The following is a 22109-nucleotide window of genomic DNA, read 5'->3' on the forward strand; positions in this document are numbered from 1 at the left end:
TATATATATATATATATATATATATATATATATATATATATATATATATATATATTGTCACACACATGTGCATGGGAGGCAGCTAAAGGGCTTGAGTGACGGCAGTTCTGAGACATGCCGGGAGGTGGCAGAGTGCACTGACTCTTTTTCTCTCTTGCCTGCAGACCATTCCCGGGAGATTCCACCCTGGCTCTCGTGACATCATTTCCGGGACTAAGCAATGGAAGGAGACCTTACTGGCTCCGGCCCCTCTGACGTCACTCGAACCAATGGGAGAACAAACACGACCCTGATCCTTATGACCTCACTTCCTGTCTTCCCCTTTAAAAACCTGCCCCTTTTCCTAATTCCTCAGTCTTGTCTTGGACTCAATTGTGTTCACATCAGTGCTGTTTATTTCAGAAAAACAACTTTGCAGCCAGGATACCATATCATACGGGTGGCTGCCCCAAACCTTTATCCGAGTATGTCTCATTTGTGGGACAATTTATAATGTAAACAGACCTGCAAGCATCACTACCCAAACTAAACTGGCAGGCTTCCATCCTGCTTACACACCTATAATAGAGGCAGTCTAAAATTCACAAATATTCAAAGGGAAAGAGGGAAAAACTAAGCCAAAGAACTGAACAAAATTCTTTTGCCATTTAAATATTTATTAAAATAGTTCAAAAGTGAGTATCAAAAAGGTAGGAGAAAATAGTAGGGTTTACTAAAAGGCAAACCTAAAAGCGAACACATCCTAAAATTGTAAAGCAGGAAAATGATCTTAATTTGAGAGCAGAGCGTCAAAACCAGGAAATCCAGAGAGAAAAACACAAAATGAATAGACAAGAACAACATCTCAATGCCAGTGCTGCAGTGTTACTGCAGTTTCTCTTTATACTGCATACTGCTGAGGCAGCCCCCGAGCTGCATCATTATATGGTTCTGCTCCCTGGGGATTCACATAAAGGGGACAGGGTAGAAAATACAAAAAAGAAATACATATATTCATGACATAAAATAAAACTTCATATTAAATAGAAAAGGACAAAACAAAGAACAGAAATAATAATACAATTCACAAAATTGTATTTGAGCCTGGAATAAAATTCCTTGCTGATATATAACACCTTGGTTGTGGACTCCAAAATTCTGAGTGCCACTGCCCTAAAAGTGCCAGGGAATCTCAACAAACCCACTGGTGACAGTTTATAGGGAAAGGGAAGTCTGCGGTCCAGAAAAATGAGATGAGAAATGAAATGAGGGTTTATTATTGTGTCATATAAGCTATTTTCTGTTAACTTCCTAATTAGTTGCTTCTTTAACTTCCCTAATTTTGTCTTCAATGTACAGTAGCTGTTCTGTATTTATCACTTTCCTAAAGTTCATGTTGATGCGATGTTGCAGTACAATTTCTTGGCATTGCCCACAAAGGAAACAAAGAAATAAAAGATGATGCAGTCAGGAGGTGTGTCTGGGACAGAAGGCTGGCATTCCTCTTTCAAAGCTAGCAAGAACCTCAATGCCATTCATGTGGTTCTCAATGCAACAGAGTTCATTGACTTCAGAAAGCTAAGAAGGAGTTAGCTGAGTATTTAAAAGAGTAACATAAGCAGATTTAGAAAAAAGGAAGTTTTTACATGCTACAAAATTTACCCCATTTCCATATGTTTCTGAATGTTGTTAAGATTCATGGGCCATTTCAAATGCTTACCTTTAACCATCTATTAATTTTTAGAATTTCATTTTCTAGTTTTACATTTGGGAGCATTGGTGTTCACTATGGTAGCATATAGTGCCAAGGTAGTTATCAGTGCCTAAGGGGGAAGTAAATATTTGCCTGCATATCCTTACTCAGTAACATTTTGAGTAGCCAGTAAGTATAACATGCACATTTTTAGGGTGTGAGAAACAAACTGGAGCACCTAAACACACATAGACAAAGAGAAGTGGCAAATTCTACACAAACACCAACCAAGTCAGAATTTGAACCCAGTCTTGTGAAGCTGTAAGGCAGAAGCACCAGCCCTTGAATGTGTGAATGACAATACAAATAATAAAGCTTGGGAACCCTTCACAACAGGTAAAGCGTCATATCTGTGATAAAAAAAGTGGGGATAATCCTAAAAATTTCACCTAATAGTACATGAGCTTTTGATTAATTTAAAGATGACCCAGTATACACATTCAGTTACTGCTCACCTTCCGGCAAAACAGACTGTATGAAGAGGAAGGTTAATTTCTCCTCAACAGGGACTGCAATATTGAAGAAGCAATGGCCAGATTTATATAATCTACAGCTGATTGTGTGGTTGAAATTTAAAATAATACCCAAAATCATGTTGGTCTAATTCATTTTAATTAGCTTGCACACTGCACATGTACTATATAAAAGCTAAGTATTACATTATCAGGCTGGCTCTAGGCACTGTTGCATCATGGAAATTAAGAAATCTTGGAAAAGGTGAAACAGGAGTTATCAGAGTGCTCAAAAGCAGCAGTTCCACAAAACTTTGGTTCAGTCTGGCAGCTGGGATTCAAGGTCAAGGGTCAAAGTATCTGCACTCAGCTGAGCCAATCAGGCTCCGGATTTTTTAGGTGGGGCGAGTCAGTGCAAGGGGAGTTTAGCATTTGGCGTCTTCTTCACTGAATCATGGTTTTTCCAGCTGGCTATCAGAGCTGTGCATTCTACCCACATCCTGGTATGGGCTGTGAGCTTTGCTGTGGGAGATGTCATGGTACATAGAGTTCATGTCATCCAAGTTCAGACCCTACAAAATCCCAAGAAAATGAAATGTGAAAATGAGTAATCATTAACTATCAGGGACACAAGAAGTTTCACAAATGCACAACTTTAACATTCAGCTCTGCAATCTTACAGTGTGATGGAAGTACAGTATGTTTCTGTAATGCTTCAGCTCCCTTTTGCAGCATAATTGTAAGGCAGAATGAAGAACTAACTGCCTGATATCACGCTAATGCAAATCAATGGCTACATTTTAAACAAATCAACGTCCAATCATATAACAGTCAATAACTATGAACCAATATATATTTTCATTACTAAAAATAATGTTAAAAATATGACAACTAATAACAAAGGGTATGTGAAACAAACAGTATTTGTGGAAAAATGATGGTTACATTTCCCCAATTCTTTTTTCTCCCAATTATAGTTAATTAATTAAAATAATTCTTCTATGACAAGCCCTGACCAGCATATGTGGTATGGAACGTGTTATCTGTCAGCTACCTTATTATTGACAGATCTTGTTCTTACCTGCTGACTTTGAAATCCTGGAAAACAAATGGGCTTAAAAATATGAGCAGCTATCTAAATTTTAAATTGGACTCACTTTCACCCTTTATAAGGTGAAACAGTTTAACAATGAAGACTCTATACCACACAGCAATTTAACCCAATGCAGAGACCAGTACCTCATAAAGATTGTCATCATCTTCTTCCTTGTGTTTTATTTTTGTGAATATTTTGATGTTCCGTCTTGCCTGTAGAAAAAATATGAGAATGGAGAGGTCAATAGGCGTGGAAGCATAAGGAGATGGTGTCACTGGAGAACTGCATGACTTACAGGAGGAACGAAAGCTGATAAACACAAGGTAATAAGATTATAATGGAACCAGTATATGACAGTTTGGAAAGTCAGGTGTGGTGCTTAGTTGGGTGGCTTGATCCAAATATGTAATTGCATTATCTTAATAGTCTAGCAGCGGGTGGATAAACTACTTAAATAGTAAGTATATCCAGATATGTGAAATAGTCAATGACATGATATTGGTGTGCACCTGGTGGAGGAATGACGTTGTCTATCAATACCTCCTTCTTGACTAAGAAAGCACAGCAGTGACCCCACTTTCTGCACCCACTGAAGAGGGCAAGCCTTCCACGCCATATCCTCACTACATTCTATAGGGGCACCACTGAAATTGACCTAACCAGTTGCATCACTGTCTTGGTATGTCAGTACAACATATAATGCTCACTATAGAGACCATCATTTGGATTAATCTCCTGTCAATTATGGACATCTTCACAAAGGACCACATCTGTAAAGCCTCCAGCATTGTGATGATCCATCTTACCCCTTCCCTCACACAAACTCCTTTCCCTGCTTTCATCCAGTAGAAAGTGGTAGAACCTATGGATCAACACTGCCAGACTGAACAGCAGCTTCATCCCACCGGCAGTCAATCTCTTAAACACAGTGCAACCCCCTGTCCGTGTGTGCCCACTTATCATAAGCTCTTATATAATTAATTCTTCTGTTCTGCATTCCTTTGCATTCCTTGTCCATTGTTCATCTTCTGTCATAACTGATTGCTGTTTATCTACATGATGTCGATTTGTACAGTTGTTGTTCCTTGTGCTACAATACCTTACATAAAATTACCCACTCCTCTGTATTGTTGTTTTGTTATATTTATTGTTCAAATTTTCCACTGTAGCCTTGTGAAATGTAATTTCCTACCACTTTATAGGGTACCAATGTATGTCTGTAGTTGGTATGAAAATAAAGCCCAATTGACTTGACTTGTTCCAGAAAGAAGCGGAAAGTCTATTCCGCTGCCTTGTGGGAAACTCCTTATAGGGGTTAGAATCCTGGTAGGAGATTTAACCAGGAGTTTTGAGAGGGAGCTCCAAAGTAGACCTTTCATTGATGGGACCTCTCAAATAGAATGGAAGAATTTAGGATATGCTGGTGGTGAAATAAAGAAGAACCTACTGGAGAAAGCTAAGAAATTTTGCATGCTGAGAAGTCAAGGAGTGTGAGGAGTTAAGAGTTAAAGGAACCAGTATAGTGGAGAAGAGATTACAAGGAGTTGGTCACACATACCAGGTATGTGAAAAAGAAGTGTGAGCACAATTGTCTCAAATGCAAGCAATAGGGACAGGGCAAAGTGAGCTGTAACTTGCCCTATTATATGGACATGTTTGTTCATTTGGAGGTGTTTGCTGTGACTCCTAATAACATAGGGTTTTGCCTAGATGCTCTAAATACATCCATCTGTTTCTGTGTATTGTCTCTTTCTCTTCCATCCCTGTGTTTGTTATACAGTTATATGAAAAAGTTTGAGAACCCCTCTCAGCCTGCATAATAATTTACTCTACTTTCAACAAAAAAGATAACAGTGGTATGTCTTTCATTTCCTAGGAACATCCGAGTACTGGGGTGTTTTCTGAACAAAGATTTTTAATGAAGCAGTATTTAGTTGTATGAAATTAAATCAAATGTGAAAAACTGGCTGTGCAAAAATTTGGGTCCCCTTGTAATTTTGCTGTTTTGAATGCATGTAACTGACTGCTCAGTACTGATTACTTTCAACGCCAAATTGGTTGGATTAGCTTGTTAAACCTTGAACTTCATAGGCAGGTGTGTCCGATCATGAGAAAAGGTATTTAAGGTGGTCAATTGCAAGTTGTGCTTCGCTCCTCTGAAGAGTGACAGCATGGGATCCTCAAAGCAACTGTCAAAAGATCTGAAAACAAAGATTGTTCAGTATCATGGTTTAGGGGAAGGTTACAAAAAGCTATCTCAGAGGTTTAAACTGTCAGTTTCAACTGTAAGGAATGTAATCAGGAAATGGAAGGCCACAGGCACAGTTGCTGTTAAACCCAGAAAAATACAGAAGCGGCATATATACAGGATTGTGAGAATGGTTACAGACAACCCACAGATCACGTCTAAAGACCTGCAAGAACATCTTGCTGCAGATGGTGTATCTGTACATCGTTCTACAATTCAGCGTAATTTGCACAAAGAACATCTGTATGGCAGGATGATGAGAAAGAAGACCTTTCTGCACTCACACCACAAACAGAGTCGCTTCTTGTATGCAAATGCTCATTTATACAAGCCAGATTCATTTTGGAACAAAGTGCTTTGGACTGATGAGACAAAAATTTTGTTATTTGGTCATAATATCCCGGGTCCTCCCTGCGTGGAGTTTGCATGTTCTCCCCGTGTCTGCATGGGTTTCCTCTGGTTGCTCTGGTTTCCTCCCACAGTCCAAAGACATGCAGGTTAGGTGCATTGGTGGTCCTAAATTGTCCCTAGTGTGTGCTTGGTGTGTGTGTGTGTGTGTGTGTGTGTGTGTGTGTGTGTGTGTGTGTGTGTGTGTGTGTGCCCTGTGGTGGGCTGGCACCCTGTCCGGGGTTTGTTTCCTACCTTGTGCCCTGTGTTGGCTGGGATTAGCTCCAGCAGACCCCCGTGACCCTGTAGTTAGGATATAGCGAGTTGGATAATGGATGGATGGATGGATGGATGGATGGTCATAACAAAAAGAGCTTTGCATGGCGGAAGACGAACAATGCATTCCAAGAAAAACACCTGCTACCTACTGTCAAATTTGATAGAAGTTCCATCATGCTGTGGGGATGTGTGGCTAGTTCAGGGACTGGGGCCCATTTTAAAGTCGAGGGTCGGATGAATTCAACCCAATATCAACCAATTCTTCAGGATAATGTTCAAGCATCAGTCACAAAGTTGAAGTTACGCAGGGGTTGGATATTCCAACAAGGCAATGACCCAAAACACAGTTCAAAATCTACAAAGGCATTCATGCAGAGGGAGAAGTACAATGTTCTGGAATGGCCGTCACAGTCCTTTGATTTGAATATCATTGAAAATCTATGGGATGATTTGAAGCAGGCTGTCCATGCTCGGCAGCCATCAAATTTAACTGAACTTGAGAGATTTTGTATGGAAGAATGGTCAAAAATACCTCCATCCACAATCCACACACTCATCGAAGGCTGTAGGAGGCATCTAGAGGCTGTTATATTTGCACAAGGAGGTTCAACTAAGTATTGATGTAATATCTCTGTTGGGGTGCCCACATTTATGCACCTGTCTAATTTTGTTATGATGCATATTGCAAATGTTCTGTTAATCCAATAAACTTAATGTCACTGCTGAAATACTACTGTTTCCATAAGGCATGTCATATATTAAAAGGAAGTTGCTACTTTGAAAGCTCAGCCAATGATAAACAAAAATCCAAAGAATTAAGAGGGTTTCCAGACTTTTTCATATGACTGTATATTTAAATTATTTTCTATAATGCCTGTATTAGAACACGCACCCATATCTTCTGCCATGTTGACAATGTCCACACAGACAAAAAGTTTGAAAGATCATTCAAACGTGATAAAACTAGAAGGATCTCTTACACAACCAATCACGTCATAAAACTTTCTTTATTAGGGCTCTGTAGACTATGTGTTACACATCAGACCAACAATGACAACAAAAAATGAAGTAGATCAGTAACCATAGTGTCAAAACTTTACATCAAATCCATTTGGCAATGGTAGTGTAATTGACTATTCTGTAGAAAGAAGAAAATTGGCAGACTATGGAGAAAATTTTGAAAATGGATCAGAAGATTATCCCGTAAATAAATAAGCATGACAAATATTGCTAAAACCAGGAATGAAAGGCTAATAAACTTCTAAATCCAAATGTGAAGCAAAATCAATGTCAAGAAACAGTCATAAGATGATAGCCAAAGAATTTGAAAACTGAGACACTTTAAATAGCACATGTAGTACTGGTCATTATCAAACTTGGGCAGTGAATTTACTGAGTAGCTGGCTTAAATATCATCACTTCAAAGATCACACTTACTTGGCAACCTGCAGTCGCATCCTTGCATAAAATAGGGATGCCCATAACAAAACAAGATGGCGTCAATGTAAAATAAAGACAAATGATAATTAATTTAATCATGTCATAATGCTGGTCCAAAACAAAATTAACAGAAAAATGGAAATGTTTGTACTGAGAAAAATGAAAAAAGTTTAAAGAGTCAAATGAGAAAAAAGTACTGAAGGCAAGAAAATTATATACAAGCACAATGCAGTGTACTTTATAATCTGAGCATGTTCTTATTAAGTTGGAGGTGCCAGTTTGTTTTTTTTCTTTCTGGGAGCTTTATTTTTTACTTGTTTGGATTTATTGCTATTATATTTGCGTGCAATCTGATGGAATTAGGCAGAACAAGAAAAAATGTCTTAGGACCAGGAGATGGACAAACCAAAAATTGTCAAAAGTTTTATACAAATGGCAAAAGAGTAAGTCAAAATAACCTAGCAAACTAAACTCAATAAATAAACCTTATTCAAAGTTTATCGGAGTGCTAAAGTTGATGCTTTGAATCGTTATAAACAGCACAAGCATTTTATGATGCCATCCAGAATCTTGGACAACCAGAAAGTACACAAACCCAACCTTGTATACCCTCTCTACGGTGACATCACAAGTTGTGACTTTCGTTTTTCCCGCATAGCAACGTGATTAACAACTGTACAGTACACAAACTAAGTATAGTAAGACATTTCATTTTTGTGCACTCCAAACAAGCCAGGAGTCACAAAATAAGTAAGTAATTCAATTCCTCATACTGGAAGATCCACAAAGAAAAGGAAAAAGTAAAAGATTTCACAAAAGTGAACCAAAGAAAAATAAAAAAGGCACAAATAATGACTTCAACATAGGCTTTTAATTAAATTTGTTAATGTATTTATATAAATTCCTTTTATGTAATCCACAATCTGTAATGTTTTATGTTATTATTGTATATTTGTTATTTTATATTTATATTGCACTACCTTTTGTTTGATGTAAAGTGCTCCGGAAACTTATTGTGTAATTGGCCACTGAGATAAAATTGAATTCTTGAAATCTTTTGAGGTATGAGCTTTGCACTCACATGACACATGATTGGTCAGATCTTGTCTGCTGTGAATAAATCCAATATGCTTCATGGTTAAATTTAGTGTGATTCTGTACAGCTGGCAAGGTACCATGTATGAAAAAGTGTAAAGTCTGCGTAAGTTACTATAGTGAGAAATTATCAACATCAAAAATAAATTGAAAAAAATTTAAGAATAAGTTATGACATCTAAATTAGGGGTGTGATCTATAAAAAAAAGTCCTGGAAAGAACGCAGTGCCTAGTTGCTCTAGCTATAAAATCTTAGCCTCATTACCTTACTTCAAGTCCATTGCCAATGGTGTCTTTGAACATACAATAGTAAAGAGTAAAGACTGGAGTCAAACTTACGTTGATGAGCATGATGAGTCCTGGTATGATGACACAAAGAAAAAGAATCACTCCCTGAATGGTGATGATTTTGTTCTTTGCATCCTCGTTCAAGTTCAGAATTCGTTTAGAAGGTAGACCTGTAAAAATAATTATAAGTGAAATGTAGAGTGGATGGATAGATGGTGCTCAGTTAACCTGTCTTACTTTTATACAAGAATACAAAAGCAAATTCAGCCTCATACTCCGCTGAATCTTTAAAAAAGTCACCATCATGCTTTTATTGAAGCCATCACTGTTTTGAGATATACTGAACAGTAGATTAATTTAGGGATCATAATTAACCTAAAGGAGGCAAGGAGATGCATTATTGGTCCAGTGTCCTGGGTTCAAATCCTGCACACTATCTGTATGGATTTTTCTCAGGTACTGGTTTTCACTCTCAAATCCCAAACATATGCATATTGGGTTAATTGTCAACTATAAATTGTCACTATTAAGGATCGTTCCTGTTTCCTGCCTTGTGGCCAGGGCAACTGGTGTAGATCTCCTTCCCATCTCCTATCTCCCTGCAATTCTAAACTGGATTAAACAGTTTTGAAACTTAATACATGAACAATTAACCTAAGTTATACATCTTTGAGACTTTGTGGGTGGAAAACAAATCTTCAGAGCTTTTTTTCAGGGTGACTGGAAGCCAAGTCTATTCCAACTTTCTCATTACAAGACACCAGTTGACAGCGGGGCACATACTGGAATACACATACACCCATATTCATTTGCTGGGCCACTTAATTTAACTTGGGGGAAACTGTAGTATGAAAATAAAACCAACATGGACAATAGGAGAATATATATTTTCTTTTTCAGATAATGACCAAGGCTAAAGCTGAAACGAGAATCTCAAGACTAAGCATAAGTATTTAAGCAGAAGCACTAACAACTGCTCAATCCTACTTACAAATGACACTTTTGCAGGTATCGGCAACACCACTCTATTCCTTAAAATATGTGCTAGACTGATAGAATGAGTGAGCATTTGGACATTTTGATTTGTCACTGAACTACTTTTATGAAAGATCAATGGAGTCCTGCAAGTTTTAGCACTTAATCCAAAACAACCCTAACCCCCTAGCCTTCCTCCGAATGAACAACAACGACCTTCTTGTCCCAATTGCATACCTCTCCTTTGTGTATGTGTGGGTTGTTCTGCATTAAATACATTTCAATTTCTTGTTTTCTCCACATCAAAGATAACAATGTAATTTCTTTTGAAATGAAAAAACTCATTAGTCTTCTGTACACCATATTAGAATTTGCTAAAATGGGCCACAACTTGCAACTATAGTTATTTAGTGTGAAGGGGAAATTTGAGATGCATTGTGCATATCTTGGTTAGCACTGCCAACTCAGCCCATTTGAGGTAGGGTATTGTCCCATGCTGTCATGTCTTTAGGTTGTAGTGTACATGTCCTCTTAGTGTACAAGTGGGTTTCCTCATTAGATTCTTATTTTCTATATTGGTCCAAACATAAACTGTCAGGTACAGTGGGTCAAGTGTAAATGTGCCACATGCAATAGACTAACATCCTACCCAGTGTTGGTGGTGCATCCAGTATTAATAATAATAATTCTTTATATTTACTGTATATAACACTTTTCTCACTATTCTATATAGTGAGTGGGAAGCCACTTCAAACACCACTAATGTGCAGCATTCACCTGGATGAAGTGATGGCAGCAATTTCGTGCCAGTACACTCACCACACATTAGTTGTTAGGTGGTGAAGGGGGAGAAAAATAGTTAGCCAATTAGAGACAGGGGATGATAGGTGGGGCAGAATAACTAGACTGTGTTGAACAACTTAGCCAGGACATTGGGATCTTGCACTCGTAGCTACAGGTTCCCGTGTTCCATATTAGCAAAATGTGAGAGTGGAAAATGAGTAGATATTTTGAAAACAACACAAATTTCATACTTCCCTGAGTGCAAACATTTGCAAACTGATTTTAAAAATAGTAGGCTGCAAGTCAGAAGATGTCATCTGGAGTTATTAAACAAAAATGATTATTGAAGGCAGATATAGAGACTCAGGACACATGAGGATGATAGATAGATAGATAGATAGATAGATAGATAGATAGATAGATAGATAGATAGATAGATAGATAGATAGATAGATAGATAGATAGATAGATAGATAGATAGATAGATAGATAGATGTTCTAGCTAAGAACATGTGCAAACTTCACATAAGAGAGTTTGTCCTTTTGTCCTGTGCCTCACAAAATTTCAAGAAACTGTTGGCTACTCGCATACCTAAGAGCAAGTTGTTCTTAACTGTCAACATCCTAGCACATCAATCCCAGGTCCCTATGTTTCATACTGTGATGTTGGTTTCAGATGTGTGGATAGCATAAAGTGAGCATGACTTTGTCCATCCATCCATCCATTTTCCAACCCGCTGAATCCTTGTCATAAATCAATAATAAATTTAAAGTGTATTCTATTTTTATCATACTGTATGTGCCATGCTCACCTGGCAATAGTGAGTGTGCCCATTATTATAGTACATGTCCATAATTATATGCATAAATTCAAGAGGACTTTAGTACTCACAGTTTCAGGTTCATATGGTGCAAATTGCATGTTTTCCCAGTGTTTATGTGGGCTTTTCTCCATAAACTTTCATTATCCAAGTATACCCCAAAAACATGAATTTTAACTTAACTGGTGAACAATGTTCCCTCTAAGGAGTAGCATATAGTGAGCAAAAAACATTGTTTATGAGCGACATTTTGTTTAAGCCAAAACTTTATGAGCACCAACTCCGACAGTCGGAGTGAGCGATTGTGCGATAAGTACGAGCGACGCCGTCGGAATGAGCGATCGTGCGGGAAGTATGAGCTCTGAATTCGTGTGAGCGAATTCACGTGCTCAGCTTAGAGGGAACATTGCTGGTGACTGTAAATTGGTCCTGTATGAGTGTTGGTGTGTAGAAGTGGGTTCTGTGATAGACAGTTGTCCCATCTAGAGTTACTATGTTTGTTTCAGGCTCCTAATCTTGAAATGAATTCAGTAGGTTTAATGGTGGATGGATGGATATTGTAAGTATACTGTCCATCCATCCATCCATCCATTATCCAACCCGCTGAATCTGAACACAGGGTCATGGGGGTCTGCTGGAGCCAATCCCAGCCTACACAGGGCACAAGGCAAGAACCAGTCCCGGGCAGGGTGCCAACCCACCGCAGGACACACACAAACACATCCACACATCAAGCACACACTAGGGCCAATTTAGAATCGCCAATCCACCTAACCTGCATGTCTTTGAACTGTGGGAGGAAACCGGAGCGCCCGGAGGAAACCCATGCAGACACAGGGAGAACATGCAAACTCCATGCAGGGAGAACCCGGGAAGCGAACCCAGGTCCCCAGGTCTCCTAACTGCGAGGCAACAGAGCTACCCACTGTATACTGTATTTTTCAATAATCAAGAGGTCAGCTGTAACAGTATCCAGCATACACAGTGAGACACAAAGAAGATGATTAGAAACATTATTATACAGAGTAAAATTGGTGACATTAAATGAACACTCAAAAGTTTATATATGTAAACAATGCTTCCATTTATACAGTTTTAAGGTTTAGTGATTTAACACTGGCAGTTTTGACATATGTGTTGTCACATGTATGTGCTTGTGAGACAGCTCTAGTGATGGTAGTTGCACACCAAACCAGGGACTCGCACTGTTGGCTAATGCCTTCTATCTTCCACCCTCTGAAGAACAGAAGATTGACAGCCATTTCACTTTGGACATCCCTTCCATTGTCCTGCCCTTCTGGACCTGCCCTTTCCTGCCTGGAAGCCATTTGACCAGCTGTTCGGTCATCATTGAGTTAGTTCTACTTTGAACTTGTGCCCTTCAATTATACAGGGTCACCAGGCTGGTGCACCAACCCTTTTATGTTGTCATGTCTCACTTTTTTTACAATGTACAACGACACAAGTTTAAGAAGTTTCATACTTACTGATAACACGTAAGTAGGTGCCAAAGGAGTCATCATCATCCACACTACAGAAATAGAGCCCGGTGTCATTGAAAGTGACTGAAGAAAACTTTAGTGTACAATTGTTGGCTTCAGAAGATGCAGTTTGGTTACATTGTGCATTGTCTGTCACCTTTGTTCTTGTCATATTATTTTCCGTCTTATTTATCTTCGTCCATGTTGCTGATTTATAAATGTTGTTGTATTCACAACTCAAAATGCAGGACTCACCAAGAAATTTTGTTTGGGAATGTGGTTCATTAGAAAATTCGACTGTTGGAAAAGAAACAGTGTTTTAAACAACAACAAGAAAATATAGCAATATTTAGCAATATACCCATATGTAGCACATTTTCATAAAACATTGTGGGCCAAAAAAAAAGCTAAATAAAACAAATACTGTATGTACAGTACATACTATACATACTGTATATACTTCAAATAATCAAACTGATACTGATAGAAATAGAACAGTCCCTTAAATGGCTACTATCTAGTGCAGTTATAAAAACCAAAAAAATGTAAGAAACGGCAACTAACATAACAAGGACAATACAAGCACCTAAGCTGCACAGTGGTCCGTAACAGCAGATCTGTAATGTAGGTTCTTACATAAAGGAGTTTTGAGCACATGTCAATCAGTTGACTGCATGCAGATATGCTGGCGAACTAAAACATATTTGCAAGACTGGTGGCACTGCCTTGAAATGGTCTTTTCTCAACCACCTCAGAAATGAAACCCTTCTTACAAGATAGCTGGTGTTGAGAGTCGCCAGGAAATCCTCACTGCTATGGACTGCAAAGAGCATAAAACTACTCACATTTTCCACAATATTCTCTTTCTCTTCCTTCCATTCCTCTTAACTCAGTGCTTTCTTTATAACACTTCCATCATGAATACATTTTCCTATGAATGCAGTAATGGGTGAGAAAAAGGCAAGTTTCTTTGTAAATGTGCGAAAATGTGCAGCATGAGACTGTGAAATGTACTGATTTCACTATTTTTGATTTATGTAAACCTCAAGATTCTTGTGCCAGTGTCAATGTGAGAGCAGTGTGCTCTGACCAGTTATTGGGGCACATAGTATGTGTTTTTGTTTGTTTGATGAAACACCCTAATCATGTTATTGTTTGACCATTGCTCCATCCCTGGCTTTAGCTTCTCTTTTGTTTATTTATTTATTTATTTTGCTGATTTTTTAATTTGATTTCTTTTGAGCTTTTGTTATCTACTATTAGACAAATATATATGAAGGACCTGTGCGTGTGTGTGTGTGTGTGTGTATGGAGCAGTCCGCTCTGCTCACACCCAACCCCAGCCACTAGATGGAGCATGTACTGTATGCACTTTTAAATATTTTCGACGTTTGCCTGCACCTCAGTTCTCACTACAAAAGACCTGTGTGCTTATGGAGCAGTCCGCTCTGCTCACTCTCAATCGTAGCCACGGGAGTTGGTGTGAATTCTACAGAAGATGCAGAAGGTTATACAGGTGTGACTTACACTTAGTGAGATGGTACATGCATGCACTTTTAAATTTTTTCGGCACTTGCATGTACCTCAGTTCTCATTCAAACCAAGCAGATAAGCTCAGCTTTGTGTAACATGCATGTTGTACATTCACACAACGATCTACCATACATTTGCCTGTGACAGGTTCCAACCTGTCCCATTCAATTTCTGCCATAGCTGCACTCAACTACACGTCCGCCTCGGACAAGATACGATCTGTCCCAAACCACTTAGCTGACACCGCTGCAAGTTCACTAGTAAAACTGGTAGGGAGTCTTTGGGTTGTTTGTTGTCCCAAAGACCACACACTGCTAATATAATAAAATTCTGTAGTCTTTATGTCTGTGTTTGTGTGTGTGTGTTTCCAAACCCTTCGAGTAATCTGATTGATCAGTTTGGCTTTGGTGGCTCAGTGGTAGGGATAATGACGCAATACATTATGGGTGCGAAGTTCAATTCCTGTATATGACAATGTTTATTTTTATTTTTAGAAAAAAGGAATTAAAATGGAGCATTTCAATAACAGAGAAACAATAGCGAACCAGGAAACATTGTGTCGCTAAAGACTACCGAGGCACACCCCAAGTTGCCTTCATAGACAGGAAGTATTTGAAAGAATACGAATCATGTTTTCACATCAGGTAATGGGGGCTCATCTACAATTACTGGAAGTCAAAGGCACCTCAAAATGACAGAGAGAGAAATGCAGGCTTGACAGCTATGTGATCGAGAGAGGAAGCGGCAAGCTAAAGAGGTTGAGCTACAAGAGAATACCGAGGAAAGGTGTAGGAGGAATGCTGGAGTGTACACATAAGGCAAGGGATATCAAATATTTTTAATTGTGTTCTATTATCTGTCCTCTACAGGTAGTGTACTGTAGCTAGCTAAATATATTTATGCTTTCTTTATTTTGCTTTTATATTTGTTATGATTCTTTGTGTTAAAATGTACAGAATGCGTGTTTCAGTTTCTTTTTATATGGGTGTGTCTCGATACAGGTATGATGTTTTTGTGGCACTGCGTCATATTTTCAGTTATTGTTTGAAGTAATTAAAAAAAATATTTTGTGCTATTTCCTTCACTATTTTGTTTTCCTTACTGCTCCACCATTTTGAGAAATCATCATCACAACATGATGTCAGTTGCTATGGAGTACATGTCTGGGAATTACACAATGTTATCAATTCAAAGCTATAAAATGCAGTGCATCAGGCATGCCATCATCCAAGTGTGCGGATATCCTTGTGCAGTTATGATGTGTGTGTTTAATTTAAAAGCTTTAGATTTCACGGTTTCTAACTTTTGCTTTGGTCCTCCTTAGTACAATTCTTTGATTAGTGATTTGGTTCTGATGAACAGTAAGACAGATCCCTGGTTTTGATTTTGGCTTTAGTTAATGTTTCCTCTCATAGTCCTCTTCATGTCTCAGACAGACTTTCCTTATATGAGGTATAACAGAAATTAGTGATTAGAATTATAATAATTTCATTAGTTATTGTCTTTGTCTTTTGCATATTGATTCCAAAAGGGTCTGGCTCCATAATGTTAAGGCTGTGGGGATAGCACTGGGCAAACATAAAGGCCTCAGATGCCTCATCTTGTTTGTGTTGTTTAGCTCTCATCCCTGGACTTCTGATTTTTGACTTCTTTGGATTTTGCTAGCTGTTGTTTGCTGATTTTTGGATTTGAACACTTTGTTCCTGTTAATGGTTTTTGATGCAGGATTTAAATTTTGGTTTTGGTAATTTTTTGAATTATCTCATTTGAGAAAACCTTTCTGTATTTTGACTTTATTTGAACACTTTGTAAATAAACTTTATATTATTAGGAAATGTCCTGCGCTGGGTTGGCACCCTGCCCGGGATTGGTTCCCTGCCTTGTCCCTGTGTTGGCTGGGATTGGCTCTAGCAGACCCCCGTGACCCTGTGTTCAGATTCAGCGGGTTGGAAAGTGGATAGATGGATGGATTATTAGGAAATCTGTTTTTCTTCTTTGAGCATGGAGTTCTTTTAGCTTTTTTAATTTGTATATTACAAATATTTGTATATTTTAATTGCGCAGGTTAAACACCTGGTTAAGAGTTTTAGGGCCAGGCCTCCTTTATGTTTCTATGCCTTATTAAAACTTTATGGCCTAGTAATTTGATGAAACCCAATTTGGAGTTTTGTGGGGATATATATAAGAACAAATTGATCTGAAGCACAACAGGGCCATGTGTTCATTAAAAAAAATACAATCATATCATTACAGTTTGTAATTTGAATACTAAAAAGATACAACAAAAAATATTTTACAGGCCCAAAAAGGATTTACCAAAAAGGTAATCAAAAGCAATTTAAAATCCACTAGAATAAATCAAGAACAAAAATCCAAGGAAATACAGTACTTACAAGACCTGCCAAAACCAACCACAGCACATTCAAATGAGTCATATTGGACTCCAAGTCAAAGTCTGCCTTTATCAGACTGGGGGCGGTGCTTTAACTATGATGGATGGGTGACCCCGCCTCTTGAGGAATCCACCCACAAAATACAAGAAAAATGAGAGAATAGAAAAACACAAATAGAAGCTAAATAGCGAACTAGAATAATAGAAAATGCATAATTAATTAAATGATAAACGAAAAGAACAATATAATTATAAAAATAGAACACAAAGAATGACAATAACTGGGAAATAGAGAAGACAAAAAAACAAGCACTTTAAACATAAGCCGTAAAACTAAACTGTAACAACCAGCGGGCAGGGTCTGCCATTTTAGTCAGTTGACCTAGGTGTGCTATTTTTTCTGCTTTAATTGAATGTAATAATGTAAGTCCAATATTTTTAATCCCATTGTTTTTCTTCTTCTTTGGAGCTACAAGTGCAGTTGAATACCCTTCTTTATATCACAAATCTATGTATAAATGTATGAAAGCTGCTTTGACACTGTTAACAAAAAATTGTTCTGTAAACTTTAAGGAAGGACAAGAGTTCCAATAGTGATAACTTAATATATCCAAGTACATTTTAGCAATAACCTGACAAAGCAGCTTCTTACATATTCATGTGTCAAGTAGGAGTAGGCAAAGCCTACAGTACTCTCCTATTGTACCAGTTACTGGATCATGAAAGTGTGAGTTCTTTCATTGGACAACCCTTTTACCTGACTAATGTTATTCTTCTTGGTCCATTCCCAATTCATCCATCTTGAATCACAGGGGCCAAGACTAAGAGGCAAAGTCTGGAGACTAATGGTGATATGAATGGCATAACATTAATGAGCGAAAGATGAAAGCTGTCAGTGTATTTTTGGATCTAAGTAGTCATGAAATGGTCATTCTCTGTTGGATTTCCTGTACAATACTGGAGCGGTTTCCTCCGTTTTTAATTCAGAAAGTCTAACATCAACACAAAATGTTCATTAATACAAATTTCAACTTTACTGTTTTTTTATTGTGCCATCAATGTGATACAACAATAAGTTTTATTTCCTTTACAGCAAGTCATGACGTGCCTGAATACATTCCATATGTGCTGCTAAGAGCAGCTGCTCCACAACATGTGGTTTAACTTTGATATAAACCACAAAGGCATGTCAATCTGAAGGATTTTCACTGTTTACAAATTGTTTCTTGTTTGAACAGTGCCATAGTGGTGTACCAGCTGCTTTATTATGACATGCAGTACCCAGTGCAGACCTGCATCCAGGTTTACTCTGGGCACTCTACTTTTTTCTTTGAAACCCCAAAAACATGTATGTTGTGATAGCTGACAATTCTAAATCAGCCAAAAGTGATTATGGGTGTGAGTGTGGGCATGTACGGGAGTGGACCTCAATGGACTATCACTCCATCCAGATCTAGTTCCTGTCTTACCCCCAAACCTGCAGGGATATACTTCAACTTCCCGTGCAAACCTGAATTGGAGTAAGCCTGTCGGGAATGTTATGTAAATAATATATACCAGCCACATAAACAATATTTCCTCAAAAAGTGGAACTCATATTTCTAGTTGTAAGCAAAAGCACAAAATCGTTTAACCATTGTATGAAAGTACGCAGTTTGGGGTTCTTCCAGTTGAGTGATTTAAGATTGCGCTAGTCTTTTAGTATAATTTATCATAATAGACTGCCCATTAACCTGTTGATCAGTTACTACAAAAAGACCTTTTATACTAGAAGCTTATAGATTCTGCGTTAAACAAACAAAATTTTATTACATGTTTTAAGCCAGTGAACATCACCAAAGCATACGTTCTGTGGAAGCAAGGGCCTGATCTCATTCCTTGTAATTAACAGAACCAGTTATTCCATTAGGCAACATAAGCGGCCACTTAGAGCACCCTCATACAAATGGCGCCATTTATGAAAGTCAAGGGGTGCACTCTCCAGACATTGAGAAGGACAATCCGATCGTCAAACTCTGATCATAATGAGTGGGCACTGTTACCCGCTGGGTTCCATTTATGACAGTAAAAGTGAGCATGCTCTGTACACCAAGGGGCACACACTCCTTAAAGACTGTGGTATATACACAAAGGGTTGAAGTTTGTGCTATTGAAGGCACACACACTTGGAACACCTAGGGTAAAAGTCTAATATTTTTGACTACTTGCTATGGACAACAAAGGGCGACGTCCATCCACACTTCCAAATGGGCTTTGACTGGCACTGGCAATTAGAGTCTACTCCTGGATAAATTTTGGGTAGTATGAGTTAAGAGACATGTGTGCATTGTAAAATTTAAAGTTGAATCAGACCAAGTATTTTACTGAGGGCAGAATTCCATTCATTATGTGAAAATATAATTTTAAAGTCTCATTGCCATTGCCTTCTCAGATTATCTAAAGGTGTATTCTTTTAAAAAAACGTTTGGAAACACTACCTACTGTGTATCTTTGCTACAACTATAGTACTAGGGTGTTGTACCGTGTTAGCCATTATGAATGTAGAGAAAAGCCAAGCAAAATGACACCTTTTATTGGCTAACTAAAAAGATTACAATATGCAAGCTTTCGAGGCAACTCAGGCCCCTTCTTCAGGCAAGATGTAAATCAATTTTGATTGATTGCTTTTCTTTGCTACAACTATAAAGTGTAATTTCTAGAGTAGATAATGAGGGAAGGTTAGAAAAGTAAACTTGCCTGTAGCAAAAGACATGTTATAAATGCTATATTTGAGGTGCAGCTCTTTGAAGGATGCAGATATACTGTTAACATAACAAATCTCTAAATGTCACAATACATTGTGCATATTTTATGTCTGGGTGAAATGCATGATTCCCTTAAGTGTGAAACTGACAATAACCTCTCAGCCTTTGAGTGTTTCCTGCACATAGCTTATCAAGTAGAAACTGATGAGAGATAAGATTTACTTTAAATGTTGTTCCTATGTTTGTTTGGTCTTTTATTCTTTCTTTTTAAGGAAAACATGCATATTTTATGCCGGTAGCATTAGGGGTTTAGAGCTTACGCTGTTACACACACTCAGAATGAATAGTTCACTGGTTGCATAAGGTGATACTTTCATGTCCTCTTTTGTTTCATGTCAGCAGGAAATCATTTCTGCAATCAAGCGGAGTCACTATAGAGATCATTCAAAAATACAGTCTTAAATTGAGGAGGTTTAAAGAGCATTAAAATAATACTTAATTATAAAATTGTATCAAGATTATTGACCACAGATATTGCCTTTCACCCTATCTGATGGATTAATATAGCACAGAAGCGTAACAGTTTAATGCAGCATTGTATATCTTGGCTGCTGCTGCTTCAATCACTTCCTGTTTAGTCTGCTTCTTTCCCTTTGGTGTCACTGGTTTCTTGCACAGAAATGATAAGTTTTAAATGTGGAAACAATTACTAATTGCACTGCTATATATGGTCTACAAAATGAGAACAAAGTATCAGAAATATATGTTTGAACCACAAAATCACATTTCAGTGTTTTATGTGTATGAGATACATGTGAAAGCTCTGTCATATTTAGATAGATTTGTAAATATGGAAGGTGCCTGCTGATTGACTGAACATGGACCTTGGCTAAAGAACTTATTATCTGACATTTTCAGCTGCAATAATTGTACCAGTGGAAACATCGAGTTAGCCAATGCTGGAATATCTCAGGATTTTTTTTACATTCATTGTGATTCCAACAAAGTAAGACAGCCTGCCAAACACTAACTGATTTACTGTGTAAAGTTAGAAAGGGCAGGGAGGGCTAAGTGGCCAGCTCACTTTCCTGTCATTTGCCAAACTTTCTCCAGGGGGGCTTTAGACCTCCACAGGTTTGTTTTCTACAAATTAAGCTCAGTCTGCTCTGTTTTTGTCAGTTCCATCTTGGCTTTTTGCACACTCTGTGCCCCATTAGATAGATAGATAGATAGATAGATAGATAGATAGATAGATAGATAGATAGATAGATAGATAGATAGATAGATAGATAGATAGATAGATAGATAGATAGATAGATAGATAGATAGATAGATAGATAGATAGATAGAGAGATACTTTATTAATCCCAAGGGGAAATTCACTAACTGAATGGAATTACTCTGACGTATTTATATATTTGTTCCAGGTCAAAAAATTCCATAAAAATATGGATGCCTAAATGTTGCTTTGAAGTTTGGGAGTAAAGTTCCTCGAACATTTAAAAATAAAGCAGTATTAAACTCACCACCAATGCTGCAGGAAACAAGCAACGCTGGAATTATAAGTAGTCCAAGCCATTTAGACATGGCCATATGCTTGACTGTGACCAGAGTAGCCAGAACAAAGGATTCCGAGACCCACAAAGCCATGTGAAAAGAGTTTAAGTAGCAGTGGTCCAAGATCTGTTCTGAAGAGTCAACAAGAGATCAAGTTTGTTTCTTCACAATATAGGTAAAGTTCCTATTCTCAAATGAGCTACTGAGTCAAAATAAAATCCAGAAATTGCGTAGAAATTTTGAGAAGTTCATCAAGTTCCACATCAAAGTGTGCCTGAAAGGTGTGCAGCAGTATGAGTAAGAAGAGGTCTAGAAGCTTGACAACTCTAAATGTTAAAGTGTCCAGCAGGCAGGACTAAGCAAAGTACTCGGCTTCATCCTCAGGCTAAAAATACAAGTGGAGGTTAACTTATTCAAGCAGGCATCCTGTCAACATGCTACATGGTCCAGTGCTTCTTAAATACTGTTTGCTTTCCACTGAATCGTGCAAACCTCTCTTTTCTAACATCTGTTTCCTATGTGTCTATCTACTCTCTCTATCTGTATGCAGTAGCAGGACCTTAATTTTAGGAGGGCTAAATCATGAAAGACAATGTTTTGTGTGGCACTGGGAGTCTGTTCAACATTCTTCACGTAAAATATACATATGCTTAATAAATGGAACAGTTTAGGAACAGCAGGTTTGCCTTTGCAATAAGATTGGGCCATTCTTGTCTATTTATTATAAATCATTTAAGGACTGATTTGAATTTAAGGAGAAGCACTCATCTATCTATCTATCTATCTATCTATCTATCTATCTATCT

General features: G+C 37.9%; 1 protein-coding gene across 1 annotated transcript; it reads right to left on the bottom strand.

The window, feature by feature from the left end:
• Positions 1–1037: 1037 nt before the first annotated feature.
• On the bottom strand, positions 1038–21729 carry cd79a (CD79a molecule, immunoglobulin-associated alpha). Its single transcript, XM_028823476.2, has 5 exons — positions 21273–21729; positions 13084–13374; positions 9069–9187; positions 3424–3492; positions 1038–2756 (listed from the first exon to the last, which is right to left on the bottom strand). The coding sequence occupies exons 1-5, from the start codon at positions 21394–21396 to the stop codon at positions 2637–2639; spliced, it is 723 nt and encodes a 240-aa protein (XP_028679309.2). The 5' UTR covers positions 21397–21729; the 3' UTR covers positions 1038–2636.
• Between the last annotated feature and the right edge of the window lie 380 nt (positions 21730–22109).

This window comes from Erpetoichthys calabaricus, chromosome 17 (assembly GCF_900747795.2).
Source record: "Erpetoichthys calabaricus chromosome 17, fErpCal1.3, whole genome shotgun sequence".
Lineage (NCBI taxonomy): Eukaryota > Metazoa > Chordata > Cladistia > Polypteriformes > Polypteridae > Erpetoichthys > Erpetoichthys calabaricus.